This window comes from Macrobrachium rosenbergii, chromosome 27, assembly GCF_040412425.1.
Source record: "Macrobrachium rosenbergii isolate ZJJX-2024 chromosome 27, ASM4041242v1, whole genome shotgun sequence".
Taxonomy (NCBI): domain Eukaryota; kingdom Metazoa; phylum Arthropoda; class Malacostraca; order Decapoda; family Palaemonidae; genus Macrobrachium; species Macrobrachium rosenbergii.
Window position 1 is genome coordinate 30,655,874 of NC_089767.1, and position 14,288 is coordinate 30,670,161.

The 14,288-nt window shown below is 36.3% G+C and overlaps 1 protein-coding gene across 3 annotated transcripts in view; it reads right to left on the reverse strand.

The window, feature by feature from the left end:
• Positions 1-149: 149 nt before the first annotated feature.
• The window catches only part of LOC136853542 (metabotropic glutamate receptor), a 188,165-nt gene continuing 174,026 nt past the window's right edge, over positions 150-14,288 (reverse strand). The window contains exons 6-13 of one of the 3 annotated variants that reach the window (XM_067129252.1): positions 12,606-12,754; positions 11,400-11,538; positions 10,727-10,897; positions 10,167-10,355; positions 9,373-9,550; positions 8,220-8,312; positions 4,154-4,295; positions 150-2,099 (exon numbers count right to left, since the gene is read on the reverse strand). In XM_067129252.1, coding sequence (XP_066985353.1) covers positions 4,171-4,295; positions 8,220-8,312; positions 9,373-9,550; positions 10,167-10,355; positions 10,727-10,897; positions 11,400-11,538; positions 12,606-12,754 — 1,044 coding nt within the window. In that variant the 3' untranslated portion in view covers positions 150-2,099; positions 4,154-4,170. Of the gene's footprint in view, positions 2,100-4,153; positions 4,296-8,204; positions 8,313-9,372; positions 9,551-10,166; positions 10,356-10,726; positions 10,898-11,399; positions 11,539-12,605; positions 12,755-14,288 lie in introns of all 3 variants that reach the window. The other 2 variants (XM_067129251.1, XM_067129254.1) reach the window with 2 other exon arrangements.

Consider the following 14,288-nt stretch of genomic DNA (forward strand, 5'->3'; position numbering starts at 1 on the left):
CAGTATGTCCAGTAATGGAAAATGGAATGTCAAAAGTATGAAATGAAATTTGCTGAAAACGTAGGGTATGTCATTTGCATTTGCCGACTCTCAATGGTTGTAAATTTGCAAGTTACTTTAATTGAATCTTAAAGGAATAAGGAAACAAATTAAAAATTATCACATTTATTCTTACAGCTGTACTGGAAACTTAATTCTAGCTTGTATGTCAAACAGTATTTGCAGTTCATTATGTACAACTGTACAACCTGAAATAAGTTCACTTATGTTGCATTGGGATACCCAAAGGACTTAATTTCTGCAATAGCATATTTATTTATATAATTTCTGCAGTAGTATTTTTATTCATTTGGTCTTTAAGTTAATTACCCTGTAAGCTCATAGTTCAGCTTGGTATATTCACTGTAATTTTAATTTTCTACTTTTATAAGACCATTTAATTGCTGGAGCAATAACATTTTTTCAACCAGAAATCCTTGTGTTCCACTGTAGGTAACAATAAGACATTCAACCTTAATTGAAATAAAATACAAAATATGTCATAGTTTTAAGTTCTACAGAGATGCCAGCAATTAATTATTGGAAATATGGCAACAACAGTACATAGCTTTGGGTGCATAACAAAGCTAAGACATGAAAAGCAAAAAATATTGCAAACTTCATTTGCATTAAATGTACATTATTTACATCTTCAGTAGTGCATGAAGTAAGTAACTTAGGTATTTTTAGAAGTGAACCTTGAAAGAGCCTACTGTAACCTTCAAGTATACAGATGAAAAGGAAGTCGGCAACTAGCACGTATATCAACAAAACCAAAAATTACTTAAAATGTCACTGGTTTTCACGTAATTTTGATTCTGGGTAAATAAAGTCTTGTATATACAGCTGTAAGCAATGCACTGGGTTTCTTATCAGCTAATCTGAACATCTTAGTTTTCTGAAAGAAAAGACATTCTGTTTTTTCTAGTCCCACTTCATTTCAACGTTCCGTTTTTTGTAGTTCCACTTCATTTCTGGTTTTCAAAGTTAACAATAGTTATGCTACATACTATTCTTAGTACTAGAGCTACTGTTGATAGAAAATTTTATGTATATTATATACATGTGTATTTACATGCAGATACTTTATGGAAATTTAGATTTTATATGCACCATAGTAATGCATATGAAACAAGAAAGAACTAATACTAGTTTCCTTAAATATATTTTAATTTATTGTTTAAGGTTTCTATATAAAACTTTTCCTGAAATCGGAAGTCTTGTCATATTAAAACTAGCTTTATTTTTATCAGATTCAATGCATTTACCTAAAACAATTAGCTCCAGCATACTTGTGTATATATTTATCAAAGCTTCCTTCCAACAAGGCAGCAAATTTAGAATGTTCAAGACATTCTTTTAGTGTTCAAGCAATTGTTACAATTCTTGTTGGAACTAAGAAGCATTTTATATGGACAGTCCCCCATAAAGGACAGCTCCAAACTATTGAACATGTAGTTCCATCTACGCTTTTTTTTAAACTTACTTTGAGAGCAATGTTCTGGAATATGTTACATAAAGCTAATTCTGGATACTGCACTTTGAATGTGTAAAGAATACCAAAATGTTAAGTGTCTCAACTTGATTAATTCAGTTTAAAACTTATTTCTGTTGCAATAAAATTCTGAGACTTCACATAATTTCCCTGAAATTTATGATACTCTTATTTAAATGGCATACTGTCCAGTTAATATACCTACTCAGGTATCAAACTTCCTGAATGTATCTAATTTTGTTAGCATATTTAAAGTAGATAAATGAATAGATTCCTATTATTAAAATACGGAATGCTCCGCTAAGCAGACAAGTCAAATTCATCACTTAACCTTGTCATCAAAATGTTTACCACATTTATTATGGGATACATACTGGTATTAACCATGTGCACCATGATTTGCTGAATAAAAAACATATTTTTTGGACAGCAAATGGGATCCATGACAGTCACTAGTTTGTGCTGGATGCCTTCTGTAGCACTGGAGTGTTTCAAATCTTGAGTCATCCTTCTTTTGGCCTGCATTGTAGCCTCATGGAGTACTTTCCGAAATTTGATATTCTTACTGAAATGAAAAATTAGGTAATTTTATGATGTAAAAGTATCACTTTAATAACTGCTGAAGGGTCAAAGCCAAGACCGAAGTATAATTATGTAAAATTTGCTTTTTAATTTATACATTACATTAAAATCTTCAGTACACTGAAATTAACTAGCACTCAATGAAATGACTAGTGCCAATTCAACTTCTAGTCTAGATATGTGCAGTTTCAGTTTGTGTTTAAGCTGGTAAATTTGTTTATAATTTTCGAAATATCCTTTGTCGAGCCTGTTATGCTTACTTGGAAGGAGTGGGTTAAATAAGAATTTGATGAATCACCTTACAAATTAGTATATACAATACTCAAGTTTCTGTTTCCACTGCTGTTATGTGGTTATATTTCTTGGCGTAGTTGTTTGGATGCTTTTAGATTAAGTGCTGTTTTCAAACTGGTTTGTGCTTGAGGTTGGTTTTAATGTGTCTGTGCTTAGCATGGCAGAATGTGAGCAGTAACAGCATAGAAACATTGTGGTTGTATGTGCAGCTACTTCTGGAATTCCTTGAACACTGATTCATGTGGACTGGTTTTTGTAGGTGTCAGAACTGTTTCAGGGACCTTCTGGGCAAGGGAGATGCCTAGTTACTGCCTTTCAGGTTACCAGAGATTTTGCTTCAAACATAAAAGGTCTAAGAAGGCAGGGTAAGTATTTGGGGGTAAAACACTAGGGTATTCAGCTGGGACAGCTCCATGACATTCTCTTCCTTCCTGCTCAAATTAGTTCAGCTCTGTGAGAGCTAGATAAAGTAATTAGCTCAGTGATCTTTTGGGGGGAAGTTCATGGACCGCTGATCTCTGATGAGTTGGGATACTGTGCTGGTGGGTGTTCCCAGTGCATTTATCAACTCGCCATCTGAGACTTGTCACTCCTGCAACACCAGACCAGGCTCCAAGGTTCCTGTCAGTCTCATTAGTTCCTTGAGTTTCTCAAACCTTCCTTGTTGTTGAACAATGAGCCTTCAAGCAGCTTGATTAACTGGCACTGATCAATGCTCTTGTTGCAGCAGATGGTGCTCCTGCTGGCATGACTACCGAATTGCCCACTGAACCTTGCATTGACAGTGATATCCTCAGGTGCTACTGCTCCTGCTGGTGTTATTACTGAATTGTCCATTGAACCTTGCCTCAACAGTGATATCCTCAGTTGCTGCTGCTCCTGCTGGTGTGAATACTGAATTGCCCATTGAGCCTTGCCTTGACAGTGAAATCCTCAGGTGCTGCTGCTCCCGCTGGGATGGTTACTGAATTGCCTTTTGAATCTTCCCTTGACAGGGATGACATCGGCTGCTAAGGAGGAGCATAATGAGAACCATCATGCAAGTAAGGTAAGAAATGTGTGCGCTTCTCTGTCATCTTCCTCATCTGAGGTTTCCGTGTCCTCACCTCTTTGTCCTCCTGCTACAGGAGGAGGGCTTGAAAGTCTTTCAGCTCGAAGTCCCTTTAGACAATGCATGTGTCGCTATTGGAAAAGGATCAATGGACATTCCTCTTGTAAGATCAGTGTCCATAGAAGGCCACTTCATGCGCTTAGTGTTTATGCTTGCCCTTGACATGTACATGATCATCTATCTGGTCTTGGCACTCATTCTACTTTGCCTATTGTGGTGCTTGCACGCTCATAACTGGTCAGCCAGGAACATTGCATCCAAGAACTCATTCTACTTTGCCTATTGTGGTGCTTGCATGCTCATGACTGGTCAGCCAGGAACATGGTGCCCAGTAATTGGAAAATAAACTGGGATCAGGTCATAGATTGAGAATAATATGGAAGTAGTTAAGGAAGCAGCAGGACAATTAACCAGTAATAAAACCCAGACCATGTAATAAAATAGGATTTCAGGTAGAGGAGCAGAAGATGAAAAGGAATTATTTCGCATCCAACCCCTCAAAGAAAATTGCATAAAAATGTCAATTACTGATTACTTTGCATGCACATAATTCAACATCTGTAAGGGAAGTGTCTTATGTTCTGCACCAAAATTTCTTCAGATTGTAAACTGATTAAATTTGGGGACATTACCTTCAAGAAATTAGCATTTAGTACATCATGCCAGCATGTGCATGTGACCGGAACAAGTAGAAGTTAGGGTTGGAAGAAACACCATATTCAGGAGCAGGTCTGTCTATGCTAGTGTAGACCCCTTCATCAGGTCGGCTTACACCTGAAATACAGTAATTCATATAATAAAGGTGCACAAGTTCAGAAGAGTAGAGGCCAAGAATATACATACTTAATACTGTACCTGTCTAAAAACAGGCAAAAGGTCTGAGATGTGAACTAAATTTATTCATTACAAAGATCATGAAGTATGTTAAATAAGTACTCTATTTGAAATATTTAAACATCTAAATTAAGTACTTTTATCACTGATCAAATGAAAAGGAAGTAGATTTAAGCAAATATCAAAGAATTATACTCATTCAACAAATTACAGTGTGCATGCTCAAGAAAATTTTAAGAATGATACACAATTTTGGATCGAAACAATCCTGAAGTCTTAAAAATAAGTACTACAAAACAGCATACAAAAAGGTATTTTCAGATAAGTCATGGGAAAGAAAAGTTTATTATAAAACATTTTCATACAAACTCATCAATTACACAGAGCCTAAATTGTGGTCTGTAATTTCTGCAGACACACCAAATCTGAAGTCATAGGCAAAAGGAGTATAGCTAAGTAATGATTTATGCATGTGCACCATTGACCCACTGGTAGGCAGACTGTCCACCTCACTGACCTAGTGAGAAAGAGGGAATAAGAAATGGACATTTAATATATTGTGTGGTTAAGGGATTTGTAAGAAAAACTTACACTGATAAAACCTGTAATTTGTTTACATCAAATCCATCAGTAATAGAATGAGAAAATTGCAGTTTATAATCTAGGGGAGAACCTGGTAACCTATGGAAACAGGAACCAAGTGTCTTAAGAAATTCTCATGGTGCTGTATTATTTATTGTTTATAACTCGGCCACAGAGCCAGAACATGTGACTCTCAAAGTCAGTCTGGGTTCCTGCAAGTAGCTTAGTAACCTAATAAAATAACTAGAGATCCACTAAACCTTCAATTGACCCACAGGGGTTCATATCCCAAGAAGACTACATCTTGAGTGATATACTATGAGCAAAAGCAACTAAGGAGCAAAAGGAAAAATTCTTTGCATATTCTGTTGCTAATAAACTTGGCCTGATATGGTTAATGGTCACAAATGTGATATATGGGTCAAGTTAGGTGACACCACAAACCTGCATGGATGAAGGCCAAAATCATTCTTGCTTAGCCATCCTTGAAATCTGATCCATCTGAATACACTTGATGGAAGACCTGCATCTGGCAGTGGAAATATGGTGTTCTTAGATAAAGAATATTTTGCTGATGTGCTGACAAAAAAATTGGAGTATTTACCCCTTGGGTTTAAGGTCCTCTTAAGGCAATGATTGAGGGTTCTCAGTCACCTACGTTGTAAGATACTTAGGATTACCAGATAGAACATGCAGCTTACACATTCAAGACAGAAAAGTCAACAGGAAAAAGTCTTCATAGTGGGATGCTGCAGTGATGGTTCCCAAAGTGGCTTGTCAGAAAATCTGGCTATAAAGCCAAGCACTGGGTCACTCGGCCATTCAGCACTTTAAGACAGTGAAAAGGGAGTTGGTGTGGTTGGACAGGATGGGGGAAGAGAAGTGGAAAAGAGGTAGAAAGTAACAGGCTAATACAGTTGGTGCAGCTGGGGACAAAGGATGCTGCAAACCACCTTCAGTAATGCCCACAGTGCACCACATGAGGTACACTGACAGCACTATCCCCTTACAGGGCATTTTACAAAGAAAGCATTTCTTGGTGACTGAGGATTCTCTTGAGGTACTGGATACAATCATTTTCAAGCACCTAGGAGAGGGCCATCCTATAGCTTTCTTTCATTGTAAGCATCAACAGTTTCTACTGGAGGTGCATAAATGGATGAAGTCTTTGATCACATGTACAGAGGTTCTTAGTGGACTGATGTTCCTCTCAGGACACCAACAAAAGAATCTTTCCCACTTGTCTTGGTAAAGGTTGATGGATGAGGGTCAGCAAGAACAGGTAATGCCATCAGCAAAAATGGAGGTGAAATTCAGCAGACAAGCCAGGTTACTTGTCAACCAGTGACTTTTAATGAAAAAGAGAAAAAGCAATGAGACCAAGCACTTGCAAGAGAACTGTAAAGAAAGTCTTAAATGAATAAAGGGAAATGTTTAGTATACAATATGACAAGGAAAAACTTGGATTGATATTGCTGTGAGTTTTACAGTTGTAACACAATGCAATGACAGTAAACAGTTGTTGCTCTAGATTAAGGTGGCCTTATGCCAGCACAGGTTGATATTGCTGTAATTTTTAGTCACTAAAGACCTGAAGAAGGGAGATCTATTGATTCTAAATCTTTTATCTTTAAGACTTCAGAGCTGGAGTATCTCAGGACATGGAGGACCACAATTTGAGATTATATGATTGATGAATTTGATATGAATGAACTTCATGTTAAAAGATGATTGTCACCATTACATATTAATGTCTTACAAGCATAATAAATAATTTGGAACTTAAATCTCATTTTCAAGAACTGTAGTTCCCAAAGAATTTCATGCATATACTTTTTTTGCATAGCTATTGTAAAATTTTAATTTTGGTCACAAATTAAAGAGTTCCAACATTGGAAATGTAAGCAACTACAGTTCTTTATTATTTTTACATACACATCATTATTTAATAAAAAAAATAAAAGGCTGAAATGTAGCAAAACAAAAAAAAGTCACTATAAAATGATCGCAGAAACAAAAGCAAGTACTGGAATTTATAATTTTCAAATTGCAAATAATTTTTAGGAGAATTTAATTAGTATCAGTACTTTTAACAATCGAGTTTCATTGTATCAGCTTCAATTCAACTGCAGGTACCTGTACTGCATTTATTTAGAGTTTATTCCCAGATCCAAGAAAAAAAGTTTCAAAGTTAAGGCAGGATTTGACAAAGTTTGATACCTTTCACAATTGGCAGAGTAACCCATTTACAATTCTGTTATGCACTTGCAGTTTAAGTGACAACATATATCTGATGTCTTAATACTGCTCAATCAATAATTTGTTACTGATACAATACAACTGACATGTAAAAATAAAATTTATAAATTAGTATCTAAAATCATTTTAGTTATTCAGTTCACAGTAAAGCTTGAAGAAATAATCACTGTTAGTCAGTCAAGCTGTCCATTGTCAGTAGAGACTGTCCTGTAAAGAAAGGTAACAAGAATCAATGTTCCTGCGAAGATAAAACTTGCAGATTTTTTAACAGGTCTGAAAAGTCTACAGTTTATATAATATAAGTTCAAGAAGAAAAGTTGAGAGAGGAGTGTTAAATAAGAGAATATTGTCAGATTAGATGTTTATTTTTAGTCTGCATGCATATCACAAGGAAATATTAAATGGACGTGTTTTTTCAAAGTAATAAGAACGAAAGAATCTGAGGAAGTGTCTATGCGTCTCATTCAGTAAGCTAATACCTGCTTAGTAATAAAACCTAAATGATCCACTGGGGGTCTTATTTTTGTTGGTTCAAATACTGTAAGAAGGTCTAATGTCACACTCGAACAGGATTTCATATAGTAGTTATGTTTTAAGCAATGTAATTATCCACACACAGTAATATTACTGTAACAAAGTGAGGTACCATGCATTAATTAAATGTAATTTTGTCATAATTCAAATTAAAAATATATTTATATTTTCGAGGGCGATCTTTTAGAAATTTCAGAGCTCAATGCACTTTACAATTTAACAGGCACTGGAGACCGGTTTAACTACATTACGAAAAATGTGCTTGGTAAAAATTTACTAGGTAGGAGATTAATGCAAGTTATGGGTAAACTGTACTGTTACTGCTCTACTATTGTAGGTGGTTGTCCTCATGCTAAAAAACTCTTCAAAGAACACTTATATACGAACTCTTAAAATTCCTATTGAATTAAGAAACTACGTAGTCTAGTTACTTTAACCTAACTGCTACCAAACTAATGCTCTTATCTTGCTAACCTGCATGCCAAGTACCTGGATAATAGTGCTGATAGTAATGAAGTGGTGCTGGCCAGTAAGGTGCTGGTGGCTGGGGAGGTTTGGGAAGGGCCCCATATGCGAAAAGATCTGAAATACAAGTTGGTGCTCTTTTTCAAGGGATGAGTTTTTCGAGTGCTTAAACCAGATCAAGGTACACGGAAGAAACTGGTTTTCTAGTTTTTCTTTGGTTACTAATATGCACAGAAAACCTTTTAACATTTTGGTTACTGCTACCACTGCTGTTTGTTGTGCAGGCTAGTGAAAACTTTGAGATTTTAACAGGAGATGATGTTACATGTGTTACAGCGATTACTACTGAACATTTCTATAACCTTTAATGAAAGCAGTTTAACAATTGTCTGTAGATTAGAGCTTGCTATGCCATTTACTGTATCATCATGTCAGGATTGAGTATTATGTGACTGAGTTTTTGGGGATTTGTTATTCCATGCTGCTTATCTGATAACATTAACAACAATGTAACCATTACAGAATATATATAAATAAAATCCTCATACTCTTAGACAACTATGCACAGTTAAAGCTACAATGCTATTGCAAACCTGTATGGAGGACTGTGATCAATTTCTGCATATCTCCAAGAACAGAATATATTGTGCCAGAAAAAGCTGATGCACCAGTGTAAGTTATATGTAGGAAAAACTATGTAATTACTGTATTCGTAGCAGTGATTAGTTTTACATTAAACCATCTACTTGTTGCTCACACTGGTCTATCAAAAAACTGCAATATAAAAGTGGATTAATGAACACCAAATAAATATCCATCAAGGTGAACAATGGAATTTTGTGAATGTTCACATTTATATGTGTACAAGGCATCTAAGGATGAACAAACTCTAAAAAAAAATAGGCGAAACTGTATAGACACAAAGGGGTTCATCATTCACTGTAAATGCTTCCGCGTCAGACTTCTTACAGATGCTGAAATTACTTCTTCGCCACCTGTGATTAAAAGGGGAAAAAGTGTAACAAAAGGAAAACATTTAAAAACATATTGATGGAAATGCAGTACACATTAACAAGATCCATTCAGGAAACAAATCAAGATGCTGTATGGACTAAATGGGAAAAAAATATGAGGCCCATTGATTTTTGAGGGACATTTCACACATTTTTTGTCTTACCCGAGAAATGCGTCTTATAAATAGAGTTAGCTGGTCGCAGTAGGTCCTTTGGGGGCTTGATCGGTTTGAAGAGAAAGAAAGAAGGGGAATATCGGGCGCCCCCAGAAACGGTCGACATTCGTTCGTCTCGATCTTCCCGGTAGAGGCCTTCCTTGCCTATGGCAGCCAGTTGTCGGCCCTGTTGAGAGTGTTTCAGAATATGCAATATTTTGTTTATACTTTGTTCAAATTACTTTAATCTAAAAGTAAAATAAATGCTAATGGGAACACAAGGCTTCATTACTTGAAAAACTTCATACGAAAACGTGTCCCTGAAGTCCTAAAATATTAAGAAACCAAATATATTTGCGAAATAGGCTACCATGTTCTTCCCTTGCCACTTGCGATTCACAGGGAGGCATTGGGGTTGGGGTAGACCGAGCAACAGATACTGCGTTGTTCATATACACTAAATAAGTCCAGTGACTGTTTACGAGTCTTTTGTTGAGGCCGTGAGTCATAATTAGTTCCGCAAATTTTTGACAAATTGTAATTACGCACAAAAGGCAAAACGAGATAAAAGTATTTGTGCCACATTTCAACTTGCCACAAGACACCAGTAACCTTTTGAAATAATAGATGAACTTCTTCGTAATATTCACAGACTTCGGAAAAGCTGTACACTCACAAAGATTACAGCTTTATACGAAATTACTATGGTGCCAGTGCTGATACACAGAGATGTATTTTAAGAGATAAAAAACCCATTAATTCATCATCATTTAAACTAGAAATCTGCACAAAATCTGACTTACCTTTGGTATAAACATGACGACAAAAACTATCGTTGCTGTTGATACCATGCCGAAACCCAGACAAGCCGGCTGTACACTTGAAGGGAGAATAAGACCTGCAAGAGTCCACGATAACCAAAGCGGTAACACTAAGCCCATGGCTGCTCCGATGTAAGAGGCCTCACGATAATTCTCTCGAACGCCGCGACACTGAAAAAGTGGAAGGAACGTTTTGTAGTATTAATACAATCAACGTTCATCGTTTGTGCATGGATTAACACAGCGTAAAATTGTCAAACCCTTTCAATCCTGAAAAACATTATTCATTAAGAAACTAAATGTCACAGGGGATTTAGGAAAGATTAGGTAACAGTTCATCTGTATGTACCAATTTGCCTCAAGTCAGTAACAAATGACTTTCAAATTATATTAACCATTATATTCTTAATAAACTAAGGCTGTGAAAATCTGGGAACATTTATAATTTTTCATATTTTTTTCAAACATTTTACACAAATTTTTTGCATTCATTAATTCTGTTGTTATTTCACCATCCTTTCATAGCCACTTAGCAAATTTACCTTGATAGCTAAAGCGGCAACGGCTATGATGAGAACGATGACGTAAATGAGAGACAAGAGGAACTGCCTGTAGGGGGCGACGCAGGAGAGCTGGAGGCTTCCTGTTACTTCATCTCTCACAACAGTGACCCCGGCAGGAGATGACCACTGCCACTGAATGTTCACGCTTACCTTTGAATTAAAAGTTATAGACCGTAAAATTACAAGTCATTTCAGAGAGAGAGAGAGAGAATCTTACCTAATTACTGGCAGTTGCTGTACAAGTGTTTGTTGGAATTTTGTCGTAAATCTCTTCTGTTCACAAAATGTTTTTAATCTGTTAGTCTTTATTCTTCAAGTCTAAAGAAGTTTGACATTGGAATTTTTAAAAAATTCACTATGATTTTTATTTCTGAGGAATTTAGTTAATTTTCTTGAATTAATTAATTTTTTAAAAATTCACTATGATTTTTATTTCTGCTGAATTTAGTTAATTTTCTTGAATTAATTTTAAAAAAATTCACTATGATTTTTATTTCTGAGGAATTTAGTTCATTTTCTTGAATTAATACTTATACTATGAGAGTTCTACGCTCAGTGAAAATAACTATCAACACAACAATACTATCTTAAGAAGTATCCAGTCGCACTTTATTATTCTAATCGAGAAGAACATGGTTACACAACAACTTACCTGGACCAAGACTATGAAGAACAACAGTAGTCCTTGATAATGAGCTGGTAAATACACTCCCGAATTGAGAGAGATCAAGAATACACATTTCACAAGCAGAGTAGCGAATATCAGGGCACCTGATACACCAACTAGGAGTCTGTTGAAAGTCAAGTGAAATTAATGAAATTTATGGTAAATAATCATCTTATTAAGCGCAGTAAATAGTGGTAATAAAGTTCCTCTTAAATACTTTTCTGGAAAATGTACATACATTAACATGTTACTCAGTAAACTAGGAACTATTGTACAAAGTTAGGTATACCTTAGTTTAACCAGACCACTGAGCTGATTAACAGCTCTCCTAGAGAGGGCTGGCCCGAAGGATTAGACTTATTTTACGTGGCTAAGAACCAATTTGTTACCTAGCAACGGGACCTACAGCTTATTGTGGAATCCGAACCACATTATACCGAGAAATGAATGTCTGTCACCAGAAATAAATTCATCTACTTCTTCACTGGCCGGCCGGAGACTCGAACTCGGGCCTAGCAGAGTGCTAGCCGAGAACTCTACCGACTCATCCAACGAGGAACTGACCTATTGTACAAGTGTACACTACTAGCGAAAGCACGTACACATCCCCACAAAAGCCAGACATTCATAATAAAATAACGAACCTTGCTCTTGTGGGTTGCCCGAGAGCAAACGCCTGTGCGGGTGTAAGGCTAGCTTAAACTAATATTTATAACATAAAAAGGCTTGTTTAACTCTACAATTCTTTCTTTTTATGCAACTTAGGTTCTGTCCTATTTCGGGCATCTTCTCATAGCTGAGAAACGTGTAGGTCTTTCTGTTTACTGAAGCTGAGAACAGAAATTTCAAGCCCATTTAATTTTCTAATATTTTTACCAAGCTAAATTATGTCGGCTGTACGTTAAGTAGGAAGTATATACGGGTTAGAACAAAAAATAAAATAAGACATGTGAAAGTGTTATAGTATTTTCCATTCCAACTAGTGGGCCCTGATGAACTATAGTAAAACCAGGACTTTACTGATTAGCTACTCTGGTTACGTGATGCCACTCTATGAACTAACAAAACGCCAAGCCTTTACTCACTGGCTAATCTTTTAACATACTGCCATTTATACTTTGCGGGGCTTAAGTAACTCACTCTGTAGAATAAACAGATTAATGTCGGATTTAATAAAAATTATCATCTTACCTCGTAGCGGCACAGGAAAGTGGCGTAGGCGACAGGGCTATAGGAAGACCAGAGAGTGAGCACATGAGGAGACCCAGCAGGAGGCACTGCCCCAAAAACAAATGACGACGAGATGGCGTTCCATGAACGGCTCTTACTAAGACATATACCTGCAAAGAATGGGTCGGAATGAGTGAGCAACCAGAATACCAATTATATGTATAGAAGATATCCTTGCCTTGATATAAATGCGAACACGTGCATTCATAAGATTGCAATTTTTCAGTGTATAAAGTAAATGTAGTTTAAAAATGCCATAATATCACTCTATGATAGTGCCATGCACTATTGCTACCACAGAATAGTATCCATTTTTACTGCAAAGATAAGCAAGCCACCGCACCATTGTACATAAATTCATACAAGCGTCCATTGATTATTTTTATAAAAAACCAATTATATGAAATACCACATAGAAACTGACAGGTGAATGCTAAAAAAAAATAAGTAAAATCACTTAAAAATGTAATTTGGACTGTACACGGGTGTAAACTGCATTGATTTTGCATGAAAAATTTTTCACGTGCAGGGAAGTAGCCTGAGATCAAGGGTCTAATTTTCTCCTTGGGAGAAAGGTAGGCCCACCTTCCCCTTCCCCGTCTCTCTCTCTCAGGTGGATTTGTGATCTCGTTTATGGCCCAAGCTTCTAGACATTACAATAAGCGCCCTGAAGCTGAGGTTATCTTGACCACCATTATCTAGTATCTACTATATATTTTCTGTATAAATTGAAGGCATACAATTTCTGTCCTTTCATCCTTTAAGCCATCAACTATAAGGAATGCAGTCACCATGATTGCAATGAGTAGGCACACACGACTGTGCACAGTCAAGCCTTTTCACAATGCGAATATTTACTACTACCAGTCACATACTGAATTCCTTGTTCAGCCCCTTATTGCAATTACTTGGGCTTTTTATCTGTAAGTAGTGAGCTCTCTTCATACTGAGAATACTGTATAAACTAAAGACTTCAGCCAGGAAACAAACCACACCAGAAATATACCCCAACCTAACTTCACCTAGGGTGCAGCACCTAACCTAGCCTCTAAGGATATATTACCTACAACCCACAGGATGAAGTGTCGCCTGGATGACATGACGCGGTTATTCATTATTTGCCGTCATTCTGATTAATCGGTGTTAAAATATGCCATATATAACAAGTGTTTTTGTCACTTTACCCTCAAATTCATGTCAGTTTTTCACTTAAAACTTTAGGCACCTACCTTCCTAAGTTTGGCAGAATAACCCCAAAACACCTGTATATGGATAAAAATAAGCAAACTCTTACTTTGAAATATGTCAGCAAAATAAAGTTCATGGCGAAAAATTGCCTAGCAAACGTCAGTTCTTTAGATTGGCGTATATACATAATTTAAAGTACTAATACAACGAATATTTATCACAAGCACAAAATACACTGAAAAGTTGTACACCAACGAGCTTACGGTCTTTCGAAGGTATTTTGCAATTGCACATTCTAATGCTGCACCATTTAATTTCAAGGGTAATGCACGAGTCACTAAACTTCGAGAGTACATCATAATAACATCAAAGTTACTACAAATACACCAGACATTATCAAACCGTTAACCACTTACTTAAAGCATTTTATGAAAACTAAATTCACCGCAAATAGAG